The 19,648-nt window shown below is 38.8% G+C and overlaps 2 protein-coding genes and 2 non-coding genes across 4 annotated transcripts; 3 read left to right on the top strand and 1 right to left on the bottom strand.

Annotated features, from left to right (window-relative positions):
• The first annotated feature begins 2,109 nt into the window (after nt 1-2,109).
• On the top strand, nt 2,110-5,024 carry LOC116265974 (expansin-like B1). The gene is made up of 5 exons (XM_031646994.2): nt 2,110-2,277; nt 2,366-2,472; nt 2,914-3,092; nt 3,219-3,351; nt 4,454-5,024. The coding sequence occupies exons 1-5, from the start codon at nt 2,142-2,144 to the stop codon at nt 4,652-4,654; spliced, it is 756 nt and encodes a 251-aa protein (XP_031502854.1). The 5' UTR covers nt 2,110-2,141; the 3' UTR covers nt 4,655-5,024.
• Nucleotides 5,025-6,775: 1,751 nt separating this feature from the next.
• On the top strand, nt 6,776-6,884 carry LOC116266493 (small nucleolar RNA Z107/R87). The gene has a single exon (XR_004175390.1). It is a non-coding gene; the product is annotated as a small nucleolar RNA Z107/R87 (small nucleolar RNA).
• An 87-nt stretch (nt 6,885-6,971) lies between these two features.
• Nucleotides 6,972-7,077, top strand: LOC116266491 (small nucleolar RNA R30/Z108). Its single transcript, XR_004175388.1, has one exon. It is a non-coding gene; the product is annotated as a small nucleolar RNA R30/Z108 (small nucleolar RNA).
• Nucleotides 7,078-12,022: 4,945 nt separating this feature from the next.
• Nucleotides 12,023-18,201, bottom strand: LOC116265645 (histone-lysine N-methyltransferase, H3 lysine-9 specific SUVH6-like). The gene is given in 4 exon segments (XM_031646390.2): nt 12,023-12,330; nt 12,455-14,067; nt 14,070-15,409; nt 17,948-18,201. Coding segments are annotated over 2 exon segments (2,556 nt in total). The 5' UTR covers nt 15,394-15,409; nt 17,948-18,201; the 3' UTR covers nt 12,023-12,330; nt 12,455-12,835.
• Between the last annotated feature and the right edge of the window lie 1,447 nt (nt 18,202-19,648).

The raw sequence follows: 19,648 nt of genomic DNA, 5'->3' as shown, positions 1-19,648 counted from the left end.
AACATAAATATTCACCTTCTTTTCTATTCTTTGAAATGAACCCTTTTAGGAACAAGATTAGACTCATGAATCTACTTTATAGATCTTAGCTTTTCTTCTTATATCTTCGGCTTCCACAAAAAGTGACACCTAAAAGGGAGAACACACTGTTCTCCCTTGCTCTGCACAATCTTAGCAGGTCTGTCTCTCGAAGATCACATATCTTAGCAGGTGTGCCTCTCGAAGATCACATGTCGTGTTTGAAAATTAGAGTATCATACTAACGGCCCGAGTCCTACTGAGCTCACTTCTTGCACAGTTGAGGAAATAGTATTTTGGCCTAGGCCCACCCTGCAACCAGCAGAGCGCTAATTATCTTCAAATGGACACTTTTTCCTACCCATAAAAAGATCAGATCTATGGACAGCAGGAATCAGCTGGAAAGGAGAAAGAAAAACTATCTACAAGTGGAGGTGCATCCTTACTAAACCCATATCCAGCAGGGTTCATGGAGGTCCAGCCTGGTACGTTTCTGCTAGCATGTGGTCCGTCCAAAGCGGTCTGACCCAGTGGTGCCACTTAGCCGGACAGCCACCTAATCCCTCGAAAAAGTGGTCCAACCCCTATAAGTAGGCTCAGTCACATGGTGACTTGATCTAGTAACCTTACCTCAGTAAACCTTCTTCAAGTTGGCGTCGGCACAAGGTAGTGCTTCCAAACACCTAGAAGACGTGAACATCTGATTGTTGACATTAGACGCTATAGAACGCTTGTTGGTGCACGCGTGCCCTGCACATTCTTGTTTCATACAGATGCATTACTTTTGCTTTTGTAAGCTTGCCACCTGCAAGTGGTGTGTATGGCTAAGGTTTGGCGAAAAAGAAGAGGATATACTTAGGAACATGATGGGTTTGGTGAAAATTTGGAAAAAAATGAACATAAAGATAAAGGCAGAGGAAATGATGGAATTCCGTAGAGTGGTCGTGGTGCATTTGCTCCTAATCAATATTGCTTATTCTAATTGTGATGCAATTGTATATTAAATGAATGCATTTTGTTCTCTTCGTAATTATCAAGTGAAGCACAGAGCTCGCCGACCACAGTATTGATTTTTCACCAAATCCTCAATTGCTTTACGAGATATAAAGCACGAATATGAAACGTGGAGAAACACTTTAAGGAAACGAGGTTTGGTGGGAGCTTCGACTGCATTGTGGATATCCCCTGCTCACCTGGAATATAAAATGCCAAAGATTATAACAATGTGTGCAAAATTTCATTACTGTTGTCACCGAAATGATAGTCATATTACTGAAGGAACAAATCTGCAGATTAAAGAATGCCAACTTGCATGCACTTGGAATGTTAGAGAACTGAACTTGATACCTCGCTTTCAAATTGTTACATGTTAATGGCTCAGGCTGGTTTATGACTTATGAGTACTGGGCCCTACGGCTAACGAGGATCGAGCCGTTCCTTGTTCCTCTTTTTGTTCTTTTGAATTTACCTGACAAGGGAAACTAAGTTTCTCTGGAAGAAGCATTTCAAGTGTCCTATTCTGCCTGCTAGAGAATCAACTTAGTTTTCTACCTTATAGCAAGAGATAAAAAAATGCAACCATGGCAATCTTTAACCTTTTCTAAGGTCATTAAAACCTGCTCATGGTGAGATGAGTTAGCTGTTTTCTTAAACACATGAAAGATGGTGCGGAGAAAATGTAGGTCTGCCAAATCCTTATCTCGAAGAGATGAAGAACAATCTTCCATGTCAGCCCCATCACTCGCAGTGGAGAATGGTTGGCACATGACTGGATCGTTCGTGATCACTACCAACTAAGTAATTATCATCGACATAATGATCATAAATGGTGGTAATGACAATAATTAGGAAAAATAAGTAACTTATTGACACTTGATATGTGGAGAGTTAGGGGAGGGTCATTCTTTATTGTTCTGTTCATTTTTTTCTTGGCCAATAAGGGTGTTCCACTTATGGTAGTGGAGTCCATAGTGGGTGGTCACTCTCCTTCCTCCCCACCTTCCCTTTTTCCCTCGACCACCATTCTGCTACTTCGAATTCAAACTTAATCGAGATAAAGTTATTTAAAGCGCTCCGCATCTCACAGTTTGTGCATCCTTCTCTCTCTCTCTCTCTCTCTCTCCATGGCTTCTTCTTTGATGAGCTTCTCATGTCTCGTGTACTTTGTCTTGCTTTTTCCGACCCTGTCTACCTCCCAGAATGCCTTTGTGTGTTCTAGGGCCACCTTTTATGGAAACCCATACAGCCTAGGAACTGCAAGTATGCCTCTCTATCAACCCTTTCACACATCACACACAGTCAAGCTAGGATTATATGGAACTAGTCCTAATATTGATGATGAAAGCAGGTGGAACTTGTGGTTTTGGAGAATTTGGCAGCACTCTCAATGGTGGCAATGTTGCAGCTGTTTCTGATCTATTCAGGCATGGTGCTGGTTGTGGTGCATGCTACCAGGTTCTCCTGCACTCTTGCTCTTCAAAATGCTGTCGCTTGCAGCTTTTGCTATGAGAACTACTTCAGCTTTCACACGCAATTTTCTCTGAAAAATCTCCTAATCTGATTTCATAGGCGAATGAAATACTAATTCGAGGAAAAACCAGTTTTTTCTGGTTTTTAATAATCTTGTTCTCCTCCTACTCTCTTGCTCTTCAAAATTCTATGCTGCCTGCGCTCTTGGTAAGAGAACTACTTCAGCGTCACATGCAATTCTCTCTGAAAAATGTCCTAATCAGCTGATTTCAGAGACGAATGAAAACTGTGATACCAACTCGAGGAAAACCAGTTTCTTCTGGTTTTTTATCATCTTGTTCATAATCTGCATTAGCTAAACAGTACCGTTTTTAAAGCAGAAGACTTGCCAAGACAGGTTACTGATCATAGGTAGTGAACATGCAGGTCCGATGTACATATCCAGGCCTGTGTAATGAGAACGGGGTGACAGTTGTTGCTACAGACCATGGTCATGGCGACCACACTGACTTCATCCTCAGTGGCAGAAGCTTCTCCAACTTGGCACTTCCAAACATGGCTGAAGAGCTCATGGCTTATGGTGTAGTTGACATAGAATTTAAAAGGTGGTAAATTCTATTTAAAAACTTGAGCTACTTACTGCATGCCTTCAGTAGAAGCAGCTTGATGAGTGGTTTCTAATGGAACAAGTTCAGGTGTATAATATTTTGGTGGAATTGATTGATGAACAGGGTTTCCTGTCAGTATCCAGGACACAATCTGATGTTTAAGGTGACTGAGCACAGCAACTATCCATACTACATAGCTCTTACACCAATCTACCAAGGCGGGATGAAGGACATAGTAGCAGTCCAGATATGGCAGGTGAAAGCACTCCCTTGTTTGTCTTCCAACATTAGCCAGTTCATCATGATCAAATAAGTTTGCTCAAATTTCTCAACAGAAGTCAACCTATGACTGAATATTATAAGTACAGATATGCCACCTGCTTCTGTTTTCAAATATAAACTACCAAGATGCACCTTGATAAATTCTAAAAATTTGTGCTGGATTTGAACCCTTTGAAGCTTAGATGCACGACTGAGCTTATAAGTAGGTCTATATGTTTCACAACCTGGTATCTTTTCAAGAACTTAATAATTGAAACTATTAACAAAGTTAATATCAGGAAAGGGGCTTCAAGATTGAGGGACACAAACCATTTTGTGATGTGACAACCATAATAAATGATGTTAATGAACGTGGCGCTCATGTTTCACGGTGCTTACAGTTTATAATCCCCAAGGAACTTCTAAGAGCTGATCCATTGGATAGGGAGAGGTTCCCCTGTAACTTGAACTGGATTGTCACAAGTATCGTTCCCGGGAAAATCTCAGTGACGTTTTTTTGTGAAGTAGCTCTTCTCGGGTAAATCTTGGGAAAATCTCAACAATTTTTAAAAATTAACAAACAAAAATCATAAACAACTAAAATTGTGAAAATCACGATAAATTAGTCATTTCTTATTTTTTTGAAGATTTTCAAAATCTCGCGAGTTTCCTTTTTTTTTTTTGGTTTTATGTGGTTTTATCGTAAATATCGTAAGATTTTCGCAAATCCCACGATGTCACTGTCGACAGTGGTTTATACTATACAAAGACAGAAAATATAAGTACTGCAAGACATTAGCACTATGAATGGCCTTTATGATTGAGGCAATATAATTGAACGACTCACAATTAAACACCACAACATAGTTTTTGGAAATTAAATGTAACTGATACTTCTTTTCTTTCAGTTTGAGTCACCATTTTCACAGAATAGAAAGCTTCTTCGTCTCCACTGTTCACTTTAAACGAGAACTACTGTTTTACTTAACAAAAGTTGAACATCAGATCAGGCTATGCGTGTAAGAGAGAGAAAAATTGATAGAGAGAAAGCTATATATATCACTGCCAAGTGCTAACCTTTTCTCTTAAATGTTCAGGAGGATTGCCATGAATGGAAGGAAATGAGGAGAGCGTACGGTGGGGTGTGGGACATGGCTAACCCTCCCAGAGGCCCACTCAACCTGAGACTTCAAGTAAGTGGAGAAGATGGCCAAAAGCCAATTATACCACTTGGGCAAGTGATTCCTGGTGATTGGCAGTGTGGAGCCGTCTATGACTCCAATCTGCAATTCCACTAACAAGCTCACACGCATTCTTCAGAAAGACAGATTGTGTCATGCTCCTGTGGCACATACGCCATCAGTGATCTTGTTGATCTCTTATCGTCCATGTGTTCTGATCATTTCCTTTCATCTTCTTGCTGATCTCTAGCAACTACATCAGTGTGTAGAACAGTGTTCCGTTCAGTTGATCTTCTTGTTCGATTAGATTCAGTTCATAGCTTGAAGATTGGAGATGAGAATGTGTTGTTCTTGTGGGACGTTTTCTCGTTTAGAATCTGTAAAAGTTTTCCTTTTCATTTGAAAGATGCTGTCTGTAATTCAATCTGCAACTCCACTAATTACTGGATGTTAAAAGGAAAAATAATTAATGAGATTATAATAGTAGTACCACTAATATATAATAAGTTTTAAATATTAGAGGCTCATTACTTGAATTGAGTAATGGAGCCACATGTTTCAAAGGCAAAGAGGCCTACCATTCTTTCAAATTGCTTCCAAATGGCGTTCAATAGAAGGGCATTTAGTCAAAAAGAACATTTTGTCATGCTTTCTGGAAAAAAAGTATAACAATTTTAGATAATGAATTCTAATAGCCCAAGGCTTTTCAGGGCTTGATTATCCATTCCACTTGTTGGCTAATATACACGAGGAAAGTTGGTCGAAAGGAGACACTTGTATATACAAGGAAAGTTGGTGAAAACGAGACCGGTTAAGAGGTAACAACCAAACCTATTAAAATTAATTATTATTATTGTTATTATTTTTACGATCTAATCTTACAAATATGATTTTAAGAGTGCTTTGATGAGAAGCATATATTAAGCTAGTTGTTTTCTTACTTAAATAATGTCTTTTTAATAGTAATAAAATAAACGAATCTTATAACATCAAAATATTTTGATAGTATAAAGATAAAATTATTTTTACAAAAAAAGACTTGAACTAAAACATGATTTATATTAATTAGTGTTCATAAACACATTAAAACTTTCACATTTTATTTCATACTTGTTTTAACATGAATTTAAGAGGTTTGGTTTAAGAGAGAGAGAGAGGGACATATGCCTCGGTGGCTCTGGTTGCGGCTTGTGTTTATGGAGGGAGCAAACTTTTATAACTTTTCCCTTTTGGTTGACTCTTGGTGGGGTTGGCATAACAGATGAGATGGAGGTTTGTAGTAATGAGGGGAGCCTAAGCCAAATGTACCAAAAGCAAACCGAAGGGTAGGAACCTTTTATTGGGCATACTTCTTTTGCTGATCAACAATGCCAATGAAATTTAATAGTGCCTCTTCAAATAAGCATTCTCAAATCAAATTAGACAAAAAGAAACATTTTTTTCTAAGAAAACAATACTAGGCATGGGAAGACTTAGCCATTCACTGCCTTTGGTCGGCAGAATTGATTGTGAAGAAGAAGTCCGATTTGAATTCAAATCTTAATTTGAACAGGATCTGGCAAGATAGAGTTGGATCTCATAGGGGGTTAGTCCAATGGTATTAAATAGGGCTGGCAGGTGACCAGTCTTCATTTTGAATTCTTTATGACTGGCTTTTTGTGGTACAACGACGACATCCAAGTTGAAGCGTGACAAGGACAGCATTTCAAGACACCGACGCAGTTTCGATACCCTGAGAGGTTGGGTGAGAGCTTCGGCCTTTTATAACGTCAAACCCTGCTCACCTAAAAACAAAGTATAGTTGGATCCAAAGGACGAATTCGATCCGGATCCGAGTGCACGTCCTTTCCAGTGAAAGTGAACCCAGCAATACGAGACCAATAAGTCCGATCCATAAAATCTGACCCGTTTTGAAAACCCTAATCGTGAGGACATCGTTGGTATTAGCGGAAAAGTTTAGGGTTGAAGCAAGTGGGGTCCAAAGAAAAACCCTAAGCTGCGCCTATAAATTAAGGGGACGGCCAGAGGATCAACGCGCGAATACGTTCCTTGGTCTCCACCAAGGCGACGGAATTAGCGGCGTCATTCCGGCTGTTAGGGTTCCATTATGGGTTTTCGTTCTTCCCGATTTTCTTTCAGTGTTTTATTTTCTTGATCGGAATTGCCTTGCATTTTCTTTTTTCCTTTTCTTTGTTTTGGTTCCGATCGATTGGCGGCCTGATGAGGTCGAGAGGAGAAGAACCGCTGTGATGACTCCGGAAAATTCAAGCTCAACAGACCAGATTGAAGTTCTCGATCTTTTTAGATCCTGAAATTCATGTCGACCACCCCGCTGACCTGAGCGTTCTTCTCTTGGTTTTCTTTTCTTTTCTTTTTTTTTTTTTTCTGATCGTTTTTTATGGTTGAGATGAAATGGAGATGGGTGTTGGGGGGAAATGGGCGCGATGAGGATAAAAAGCTCCCTCTTCTGAATATGATTCGTTGAGGATTCACTGCTGGCAGAATCGAACCTAATTTACTCTATTGCCACCACTGAGCGCCCTCCCCCCGCCTTTTCTCCTTTCTTTTCTTCTGCCTTGCGGAGACTGCTTGTAGTTTTTACTATTTTGTTCTTGTTTATTCCATGTTTTCACTATTGCATTTGTTGGTTTTACGGGTGTCAAATCCTGCAGAATGATCTCTCTTCAACTTCGAAGTATTTCAGTTATTTTAGTTTTACAAAAATAAAGTTCTTTTTTTATCACCAGCTTTAGTAGTACTGGTATAAGCATGGAATTCTTTCGTTAAACTGATAATTTTTGTATTTTATTCAGATAGTTAAATGTTGTATTCAAAACAATGTGTTGCGTTTTCCCTTTCAGAAATTTGCTATATTTTGATATAGTTTTCGTTGAGATAAGAAAATGGAAACTACCTCTTAATTGAAAATCAGACCCTTAGGATCAGAATCTGATGGCTAAGTTCACTTACAAGCTTTCAGGAATCAGTAAGAAATCAGTAAGAGCCGAAAGGTGTCCCTCCGTAAACACATTCACCTTCAGGCTTATTGAACCTTATTCTGCTTTTTCAGATTCTTGGAGATGTGTGCAAAAGTTTCATTGAGCGACCATCCCAAAGCAGTAGACAACTATTACATAATCAGGAACAGCCCGAAAGAATTGATAACATGACGACCTGGGTCCATCAGACTCACTGTCTGATAAACCTATTCAAAGGGAAATGTACTTTCGTTAGCAAATGTTGATCTATGGTATATATGTGGAGATGTTTGGCCATTTTAACAATGTGATACCGCAGACCATTGAGTTGCTGATGTTTCTTTTATGGAAGTATGGGTAGTACAGGTGTTCTAATTGGGTCAGTCCTGGTTGGTCTCTCTATATGAAAAAACAATAAAATTAGATCTAGACAGCCAGCCCAGCCTTACGTGGGTTTAGAAGAGCCTGGTGAAAAGGTATTAAACTAGAGCCTGACTTGACATCTGCTTCCTGCTCAGGTCTTTTATGCATTTGGGACTCGGATGTTGGGGATGCACATCAAAAGAATTGGCTCAAGTTGTTTCTGATTCTATACGACACAAAACATGTATATAATTAATCTGAAGAAAACAACCTTGAGCCTGAGTTAGTAAATTATATGCCATATTATTGGTTAAGAAAAAGTATTTCCCAAAAATGGGCTAAAAACAGAAGCATGCCCTGATGCCCATGTCTGCAAATCACATTTAGCTGCTGCTGAATCAAGATAAATGTGTGCCACAAGTTACTGAGTTAGACCAATGAAAGGTAATTTTTGAATTTTGAGGTATTTTTTTGCAATTGTCTAACAGTTAGGAACCTTTTTGCAGAAAAATTCTCAAGGGATTTTCACTTTCTTTTAGATGTCTTCTCCTTCCATCAAAACTTTCCTGCTGCTTGACAGCCTCCCTTGTTCGGAGGGGATGAACATCCCATGCACATCAAGGTTTCCCAATCTAATTCTTGGTTTTCTAAATGATTTTGTTAACTTTTCTTATCAGTTTTGTTTCCATTTGCAAAACAGAAATTAAGGTTTCTCCCTTAATTGCTCTTGATCATGCTCATCTAACTGCCAGCAGCATACACGACCAATAATGCACAAGGACTTCATCTAATTCTAATACAGATCCTAAGCGCTCATTCTTTATCTTCATTGGAGCCATATCCAACCTAGTAATATTCATGGTTTGGAACTGAAGCATGGGTTGATTCTTTCGTTGGTAAATATTTACTTTCTTGACATGTGAAAGTTACATTTTGAAACGAAGATTTGGTGATGACGACGGAATTGACCCAACCAGCAAGTGCAAGTGCAATCTTATCTAAAAATGCATATGCTGGGCTTACATTAATCATCTGAATCAAAGGCTAATGGCTCCGCTCCGGATCAGGCACCTTGAATATCCTGCGGGTTTGAAGTTAAGGATCTCTAATCTGAAGAAGGTCAAGCTCTGGTGCAGGCCTGTCCAGTGCCCAGCCAGCACCGGGGGGCGGAGGCAACGTGTAGGCAACTGCCCACACGGACCCAAAAACCAGTTATTTTTGTATTAATATTTCTGAACAATTTTTCTCATTTCCATATTTATTCGAAATATTCAATGATTCGATCATTAATAACAATGAGATGAATTCCTCATTAGCTACGCTTTGTGCCTTCTTATTATTCCTCGGTGCAGTTGCTAAATCTGCGCAATTCCCACTTCATGTATGGTTACCTGATGCTATGGAGGGACCCACTCCTATTTCGGCTCTCATACATGCGGCCGCAGGAATTTTTCTTGTAGTCCTTTAAAAATTTAAATATATATAGTGTCCATTAACCAGAATTTTCTGGCTCCATCTCAAACCAGCACCCGCTCATCAAACACTCTGCCTGCGAAATTGATGCGGGCAAGGGATGCAAACTACACGCATTCATGTTTGACTCGCTGAATTGGATTAATCTGATTGTGTAATCGAATTCAGATTCTACGTCCGATATGGACTATGTTTTCTTAAAACCGAATTAATTTGGATCTGACTAGTATAAAATCTGACATTTATGTCTTACTGCGTTAGATCTTTTTTGGATCCTATACTAGTTGGGCATGAAACTCGGATTCAGATGGAGTTATGAAACTACAAACCAAATCGAACCCGATGACCAAAAGGAACTAGATCTCTTTACCAGATCTAGCTAACCAACAAGCTCATCAGCGCGAGGGAAGCAGGAAGTAATCCGTCTCACATTCTTATATCCGAAGTTTCACATCCATTTGATACCAGGTATTTGTGTGTTGCATGCTTCAATTAAGTGAAAACTACAGAGGTGGAGTCATCATTCTCCAAATCCTACCTTTTCAACCAAATGTATGCTTTTTCTCTTTCTAAAATTCAACACATCACAACCACTTGTTGCCCACACACACATGCACACATATAATTTGACACTGGTTCTAAGTTTATAACGGATAGACTCTGCTGAACTATTGGCATGATCAATTTGATTAAAACAGTGCACAAATTGAATATTTAAGATGATAAAGATGAAAATGAAGATAAGAAATTTGGGCCTTCTGTACCTTGTTCCAGTAGGATCTTAAGCAGGCGTGATTCATAACTGCAAGGTCATACTCATCTTATGCGTTCACGGGTCAAAAGGAGAGAAAAGCTGAAACCCCTCAACTTCCAATCCGCAACTATCAATTGACACGCAGAGAGAAAAAAACACACAACCCTCATTCCCCAACTGTAAGAAATTGAACCCAGTCTCAATGAAAAAGCTGATTAGATTGTGAACGTGTCAGGGCATAAGAAGAGAAGCCGCAGCTTTCTTCAGCTCCTGCTCCTAGTGCTGCTGGTTATGTCAATTAGTGCAGGTGAAGAAAATGCAACAGTTTAATGCCTATATATCTACATGTTATGGTCCCTCTGTAGTTATTTTCAGCTGTCATGTGATCTAGTTTCTATAAGGATATATAATAAAAGTGGCTTGTTTCTGGCGAGTAACGTACTAAAAGAGACTGCAGAACACACATGCTGATGATAATTTAAGAGGTCTCGGAAATGAGTTAAAAATCTATCATGTTTACTCTTTACGTGTAAATTTAGGCCGCCTCTGCTAAATATTGTGCTTGAGAGGGGGAGAGCACTTCTCATGTTTTAGTTGACAAAGCTGATCTGGTGCACCTTATACTTGTGTATTTACATGAATGAAGCGTTCATATTGCTGACATGAAAAAGCCAAAGTATCATCAATATGAGTTTGTTTCATCAATCAAACACAATGTACAATAACACGCACACACACACAACACACATATATAAAACAACACACATATATAAAAGAGAAAGAGAGAGAGAGAAAAACTGTATCGTTCCAAATTATTAACTCACAGAACTCCTAACAAGAAGTTGGGAGCTTTAAAAGGTATTGAAAACACCCTACTACAGATAAAAGTACTAAAACCTTGACTATAAAAAGCAAAGCCAACTGATCGTGAATGAAAGATTTCCCCTCACTAAGCAACAACACGAATACAACGAACCAATATCAAGCCAAGTTGATTAAAGCTAAAAGGTGTAGCATCAGATTTTCAAAAATGCCTTTAGTTTGATTTTCATAAATGCTATTCATCTGAGTAGCAAACAGCAACATGCACAACACCGGCATGTATTGAAACGTGTATTGTAGGCAGCCCATGATGCACAACACCGGCATGTATTGAAACGTGTATTGTAGGCAGCCCATGATAAATAACGAAGGAGTCATGACCATGAAGTAGACCATGTCAGCATGACTTCACAGGAAAAGGCAAGAACCTGAGAACCATAAAGGAATACAATGCAAGAACGAGTTGGCTTATAAAAAATTATATTTTTTAGAATTTTATCTTTTTCCATAGTCCTTTTTTATCCTTGTATTTCTGTTTTTAAACTTAGTCAACGGCATTTTGGTTATTATGAAATCAACTAGACAACTTTTTGATGACCCATTTCGATATAAAGCGCACATGAAAGTTGAAACCCAAGCAACAACACGAACCCAAGGCGGATATAACCAGTCCTCTTATTACCACCTAGTCCGACCTCATCCAATCACCACGAACAATGTCCATGAAATACTCGGTCGGATAAGGCATCAAGTTTTTAAAAGGCATCCCGAAGTATGCAACATCGAGTCAATGAACTTACCATGAACCCTCCAAGATACCGGGAGCCAATTTTGCAGATCAGTATTATTATATCTACTGGACGAATCTTATGTAGACAGAAAAGTGGACAAAATCGTAGATAACAAGGAGTTCGCACGATGGGACAAGCTTTTGCTGTCATTTACAGAACTATAATTCACTTTCAATTAGCATCACTCATAATACATGCCAACCATGACGCACACAAGATGACATAGAAGCGGTGAACCGAATAGCTTTTACCATGTTCCGTGGAGGGTCCGGCCTAGGTCGTTCAAGAAAAAGAGATTTCATCATACCTTGTTTGAAAGTTAACAGGGAAATTCACCATAATTTTCCTTTGATGGAGACATAGAGTTTGCTTGCATATTGATCATTAACTATGTGACAAGTCAATGTAACCTAATGTTCTCATCTCAGGTTACACTGGCAAAAGAAGCCTTGAGTGATACAGGCTCATACACAAACAAACTATTTACACTTTGGCAAAAATCGCACCTCCTTTTCTCCACCTTGTTGCACAAAAAAATTGAGAGTGCTGATTTTACATATGACCATACACAGACCTGCTGTACAGGATGAGCAACAACACCAATACAGGAGCCTGGAAGACATATTCAACAAACAGCAAATTTAAACATCACAGAATAGAACTTTACAGTGAAAATGAAAGGTCAGATTGAAGTGATGGCAGAAGTATGTGCATTAAGGAATGAGCTAGTGCTTACCCCCAGATAGTTGATAAGGGATCAGATGCACAAAGATCTTGACACAGGAGATGGTATAACGGGAGTTCTCAATTGCCCATGTATTTGGGAAACCTCAGGGTTCAAGAGCTGAACATGCAGACCATCAATCTCAGTGTTAGCAAGATTGCAATGCGCTCAACAGGCTCTCGCAACAGCTTGGTGTGCTAGAGGAACATACATTGAATGCGGAACCAGCATGCAAAATCACCACATAGTATTTATTGCAATTTTCCCTGCATTCATCAAAACCACAATAGTGCTCTTTCTTTATGCTGCTGTCAGAATCATGACCATTGTAATGACATGATAGCTCTTACATGGAATGAGAAACAACGGCATGCAAAATATCACCACATATCTTCAATACAATCTCCCTGTACATTCATGAGAACCACAGTGGCACTCTTTCTTCTTTATGTTGCCATCGGAATCATGAACATGGCCTACGTTGTAGTTGTAATGATATGTTAACTCCTGTAAAGGAGGGATGTTTTCAGCAGCAAATAACATAATGTGTGGCAAGGCTTTGTCATCATGGTCATAAAGGACGTTCTGAGCATAGAGATTTGGTGAACAACTATGATTAATAAACCTGCCTACATTACCATAGTTCAGAGCATCAATTGTGTAGCCAACCTCCTCAACATCTTCACAAGAACCGCTTGTGTGCAAATCAGGGATTAGTTTTGACACCCCCTTCCATAGTGACTCGTCATTATAATTATGGCCAATGTCAAAAAGATACTCATCATTACCAGTACGCTGTTCTGCCTCTGTATCACGTAGCAGCTCTCCAACATATTCACAAATAAAAGTTCCTGATGCAATTGAAGAAAGGGAACGCACACCCCAGCCCCTGGTCTCAGTCTTGAAAACCTCCAATGGGTATCTCATACCATGCTGGCTTACTCGATTATGACAAGAACGAGAGCACTTGCAAGACGGACCACATTCATATACAATGGGCTTTGCTTCTACGATAGCTCCATTGTGGTTGAAAGGGATCTCCCCACCATTCTTGACAGCACAAGCACATTTCTCAGAATCAGAGCATCCACCAACACAATCACAGCCCTGGGGAGGGGCTGGGTTGTACCACTCAGGGTACCTCATTTTGTCTATGTACTTGAATGGTGCAGGACGCTCACCGTCTAAGGTATTCACAGCACAAATAGGAATCTTTTCACCACCGTGAGTGACATCGCCTACACAAACCCCTTTGCGAGCTGTAGGTATTTTCGATTTTCCTACCTGCTTCACAATTTTCCAGGCAAGTTCAGGTTGTCCTGGCAATCTTCTCAGCTGGAACTTAAACACAGAGTACCCATTCAATAGCTCTGGCCAGTATTTTTCAACCTGATACAGACCATCGTATGTGTAAATTTTAGGCCTTGAACCATCATGGGCCTCAGAAATTTTAGCCTCCTTGAATCCACGAATTACTCTAACAGGTGACCTAGCTTCTATGCAGTTTTTTAACCCGAGATTCCCTCGTTCAAGCTTCTGATGTTCACGATGTTTTTTGTCTCCTCCTCCCTGACCAGAATAAATCAACACATCAGAACTGTCAAAATCATCATCATACCCCCTGACGCCACAATACTAGTGGCTAATATGGTGTCATCGTCTTGCTTCAAACAATCAATTCCATTCTGCAGTTGACGGTGTAGACCAACAATGAGAAGCTCTACCCTGTACTGGAATTCATCACCAACTTCAACACCTGGCACAATTCCAATTATTGGTCTTCCAGGGTTCACAAATTTGTAATTCTCCTTAAGCAGTTTAAAAGCATCAATATCCACTCGTTTCACAGGATGTATGTGCCCTTTGGGCTTCATCTCTTCTCCTTGCGTTAGCTTTCTAACAATTGCATTAAACAGACGAAGTGTTTCTCGGACTTTCTTACGGGTGACTGTCTCACCATAGCTGTTCGAAGAAGGCAATCCGAATGGTATTAAACTCAGTGAACATTCCTGTGATTCAGGAACTCTCATAGAAATAGGTTGAACAAAGTCAAGAGTTTCTCCACCATCTGCAACTGGATTTATGCTATTAGAATCATGACAATCATTTTCATCTGTATGCCTCACAACCATATAATTATGGTCATCAGAAGGAAACCCTTCATTGGGAGTCAATTCTTTCTCATAAGGAACAATTTCTTTACCTTCTGCAGTAGATTTTTTTTTCTTCAGATTCACTTTGACTGTACTGGATGATTTGGAAGCTCGCTTCCCCTGTCTCCATGGGCAATTTGGAGCAGCCATAAGAGCCTGCACAACCACCTTCCCTCTGAAGAATTCAAGGTTAGTTCTGTCTTCTGCATGATCTTGATCTTCGGCCGCCGGAGGAAACATAGGAACTTTTTGCTTAGCCGATTCTAAAGATTTGCCTCCTTTCTTTCCAGAGACAGCAGTTTTCCTCTTTTCTGTTCCAGTAGTTGGTGGTGTCACTAGTCCCTTCTTCTCGGCGATAGATTTTTGAACATCTATGGTTTTTCTCTCATGATCCCTGATTTCCTTACCAGAAGATTTGATATTAATCACTGGTTTCGCCTTATAATCACCATCTTTTCTCTGAGCAAGTAATTCCTGGCGCTTTTCTTCAGTGAGTCTTTCGGCATTCCTCCCACAACCAATAGGGAATTTACGTACAGCTGGCACTGGGGTAAGCGAACATTTTGGCACCAGATCAGTAATTTTTGGAGCTTCTGCAAGTGGGAGAGAGGGTCGTGGCTTAACATCACTAAGAAGGGCAAATCGGCCACAGCCTTTAGGAAAATTACGAATTGCAGAAACTTTCCGCTTCTTGAATCTAATCACACCATCTGAATCAACATATCCATTGATTTCAAAACGTCTCTCCTTTGAAGATCCATCATTAGTGTTACCATTCTCTAGCAAGTCTGAGTTCATGATGATTGAATGCACTCTACAATAACATGGGTTTCACATTTCCATCAAGGACTTGAAATGGACTCAAACTAAGCCAGCCAAAAACTAAAAGTTCTAAGCAACCAGGTTATAATGTGTGTTAATGAAGTCAAGTAGTGCCACATAATCTTGAAAATGGTTCAAAATCCTGAAAAGGTGTTGCCCGCTAAGAATGCACTACCAAGTAGGCATAGTGCTTCTCAGATCAAATGGACTGATTTCACTCTTTCATCTATGCCACATGGGTGCGGGAAATTTCAGAAAAACATGGGTGGGGGTGCGGCGAGGGTATGTGTGTGTCTATACATACATACATACATACATATATATATATATATATATATATATATATATATATATATATATATATATATATATATATATATATATATATATATATATATATATCATACAATTACAAAGTCACATCTTATATTCCAAAATCTGTAGCATTCTGTTTCTTCCACGTATATACATACTCTGGAGTCTAATTTCAGACTTTACAATCTTAATGATAAATAGGAGCTAAACAATTTGTTGTTATACATCTAGTGTTATAAATTTATAACTGTATAAGTATATAACATATAATTACATAGGAGTATAGGACATATGATTAACAAAACAGGTAATACATGTATATAACTTATAAGCAGCATATGTATGTGCATGTAATATATATATATCATTGTCACAGAAAACACATATAATACGCAAGAAATAGGTCAGCCGTATAAAATGGCAATTAGACGTATCCTTTTTAAAAAAACACTAGAAAATAAAAATATGAAAAAAGCGTTTTTTTTTGCATTTTTTATTTTTTTTTATAATTTTCAGGATTTATTAAATGTTTTAAAAATTTTGTGAGATTTTCTCGAGCCGTATTATACCCGAGAAATTTCTCACTGTATAATACCCGTACACGATATATGTGACAATATATATATATATATATATATATATATATATATATAACAGATCAAGAAAGCTTTTGCAATGAATACATACAAGAAAACATGTTCCCATATTAAGAAAACTTATAAATAGCAACAGCATATATGACCATATGGCATACACAGTAGATAAACTTATGAAAAGCATATAATACCTAGTATTGAACTGCAAAAATATGCAGTACAATACTAAAAAGAGTACAACAGATGCAGTAAAACAGAAAAAACTGAAAAATAGAAGAATCATTTCTAAAAAAAATTGAAAAGAAGACAACAATGACCTCAACACTGTTTGATTGAACCAGATTCATGTTGACCACACACGATGCTGTGTCGGAGGCACACCCACACCTGATTTGTGTCAACTCGGGTGCTTTTGCTGTTTTGGTGAGTCCCATGTGACATAGTCCTTCATACAACATTTCTTAATGAATGAGTTAGATTTTGAGAATGTTATGTGAGTTGAGAGAGAGAGGGTTTGGGGATTTTGATTCCAAAACTATTTCTCGGAGGAAGAGGTGGGCTTCTGCAGATTCCTTCCAAGGCAACACCATTGCTTGAATTATAGGACACCATTACTTGCAATTTGCAAATGATTAATCCTTGACATAAATCATACAACTATGGACTACATAAATGAGCACTAAATAAACAAGAGAATACACTAGAAAAAAAGTTACTTATTTGATGAGAAAATAAACCTTAGTAGCAGATAAAAAATCAGTTTACACCAATGACAGATTAACGATATGTCACAAGGATGAATGTAGCCTCAGCTAAGCAGATATATGGAAAACCCTAGTTGCATCACGACAGACAGGACGGCGCTAATATATCCGCTCAAGGAACGGATTTGAACAGACAAACAACATAGATAATGAGAAAAGGAACCACCCCCCCCCCCCCCCCCCGAACCAATGAAAATTAGAGTCCATAAAAAAATACCAATACTTCAAAAGACCATGCATTTTCCTTATTAAAATATTCAAAGAACCAGAAAAAAAAAAGAAAAAAAGAATGGGGGTTGTTAACATGAAGAAACCAGACACTAAACGTGGCACATACCTCATGAGATGATCTACAGAGTAAAAACTAACGCACAACCTACCGATCGAATTATTAGAAATTTGACCTTATTTAACAACAAAGCTAACTCGATGGACAAAAGCAATCAGGCAATCACACATGCAACCATACGTGTTATTGATATTAAACTCAATAGTCCACATACCCATTAGCATAAGGTTAATGAATGTAAGAATAATCCACAGTCACAAGCAAGAAGCCCTAAATGCAGAGAGTGTTTATGGATCATATACAACTAAAAACGCCAGAGCAAATGACGAGACGAATCAACAAAAAGAGCTGGATCAACACTCGGAATCACATCACCGAAGGCAAAGGAGTTCCTATTCGCTAAAACCCAAAATAACGAATAAGGGTAAAATAATCAAACAGGGTCGAACAAAGCCATTCTGCCGCGACTCGGCTTCATATACGTCCTCTGAAACCGTGAAACGAAGAACCAACATGCAACAGTAAAATGGGCAGTAGCAAACCTTATTGCGAGGAAAATCTCTTACCTGAGAAGGAGAGGGGCTCGTCAAAATGGAAGAAGAGCCTCAATGGTCGAATCCCAGGTAACGACGCCGGCAAGCCTCCCGTAGTTCATTGATAAAATGGAGACGCAGGTAGGACTGAAAGGCGTGAAACTGCAGATCCGCCTAAACCCTAGAATCTCCCGTCCCTCACCCCTCTTTGTGCGGGTACGGCAGAGCGACTACCTCTTCCTAGCACGCTCGCTCGCTTTCGCTCTCGCCCTCTCTCACCCCTTTTTTTGAACGGAGACGACTCATAAATACCGAACACCTGCAGATCGTATGTCGGTTTTTGGGCAAGGCCAACTCGGGCTGGACCCGAACTGGTTAAACTCCACTCGACCTCTAGCTAATCCAATTTGAACTTAACTTTGGTAAACTCATCGAGTTTGAGTTGGATGAACTCGATTAGATTAAACTCGACTAGACGCGCTTAACACTACTACTTATTTTTATAATTTCAAAAACTTAAAATCACTTAAACAAAAATGTGAAAATTTTAAGTAGTTAAGGTATATAAAGAATTCAAAGATTTGGGGCATAGCTTTGCTCCTTATTGTTTTTGTATCATTTTCTATTATTTTTGTGTAAAACTCGGTTTTAGCTCTAGATAATAAATAAGGAGGGATTCTCGCATGTATATCATTTTATTAAAATATAACTAAGACATCATTATACATTGGTCACTTGAAAAATATAAAATATATATTAAGAGACATGAGCTTAAACAAGTCGAGCTTGAGCTTAGACTCGGTTAAACGAGTCAAGCTCGAGCTCACCTCATAAAGCTTGAGTTGAGCTCGAGCTCGGGCTCGACTCATTTGGTGAACATCCTTAGCGTCCAGTCGTGTCGTACCAACACAGAGCCAAAACAACTTGGCTGACACGCTCTGATAGGGAGGTTACTATTTTTTTTTTTAACAAATTGTAACTTGAAGGGATCGTTTGGATGCGAGAATACTTTGTGAGTATTTTATGAATTTATCTCAAAAATTAAAGAAGATTCATGAAGAACTCACAACTTTGTTGTTGATGCCAAATGCCCCCTAATTAGTTTGAGAGGTTTAATGAATTGTGGACCTACATTAAATACTGACATAGTAGGAGGAAAAAGAAAGAGATTTTGGCACTCACTTAAACGGTGAATGCTCCCTCTCCCGCTCACCCAAATAACTTTAATACATACAACTAGCAAAATATATGCATACCTAATTTTCTCCACACATTGCTTGTATTAAAGTTTTGCTTCAACAACCTCATAAACCTTTTATAGAAGATGAATTTTGGTTAATCGGTCCAACTTTACTAAGTTTAGTTCTATTAAGTATCACAAGAGATCTTCAAAAAACTTATAAAAGAAGTTGTTAAGTTATTTTGATGGTCTTCGTTCATGCCCTTTTTAAAGCTACAAAATGAATTTGTTAGGAAGCAAGTTGGAATCCACCAAACCGGGAGTTCGAGCCCAATGTCAAAGTGCATTACATTTTTGCAGTGGTCTCATAATCAATTCAACACTCAAAGCCAGGGTAATGTACAAACGCGTATGCGTTAAATATTTGTAGATTGTAATACACCATTTTGAGAAGTTTAGTTCTATATTAAAAATTCTAAAAGGACTTCAATTTTTTAATTGATTGGTTGCCATGACGTCTAGCTTTCTAATGCTATAATTAAAGCTACTAGTCC

The sequence above is a fragment of the Nymphaea colorata genome, chromosome 12 (genome assembly GCF_008831285.2).
Source record: "Nymphaea colorata isolate Beijing-Zhang1983 chromosome 12, ASM883128v2, whole genome shotgun sequence".
Taxonomy (NCBI): domain Eukaryota; kingdom Viridiplantae; phylum Streptophyta; class Magnoliopsida; order Nymphaeales; family Nymphaeaceae; genus Nymphaea; species Nymphaea colorata.
Note: the sequence above shows the minus strand (reverse complement) of the source record. Positions and strands in the feature narration are given on the sequence as shown.

Bases quoted from the DNA above. Each gene is read 5' to 3' on its own strand.
- LOC116265974 (XM_031646994.2), top strand. From the start codon at position 2,142: ATGGCTTCTTCTTTGATGAGCTTCTCATGTCTCGTGTACTTTGTCTTG. The intron at 3,093-3,218 runs GTGGTAAATTCT...ATTGATGAACAG, and splicing joins GTTGACATAGAATTTAAAAG to GGTTTCCTGTCAGTATCCAG. The intron at 3,352-4,453 runs GTGAAAGCACTC...TTAAATGTTCAG, and splicing joins TAGCAGTCCAGATATGGCAG to GAGGATTGCCATGAATGGAA.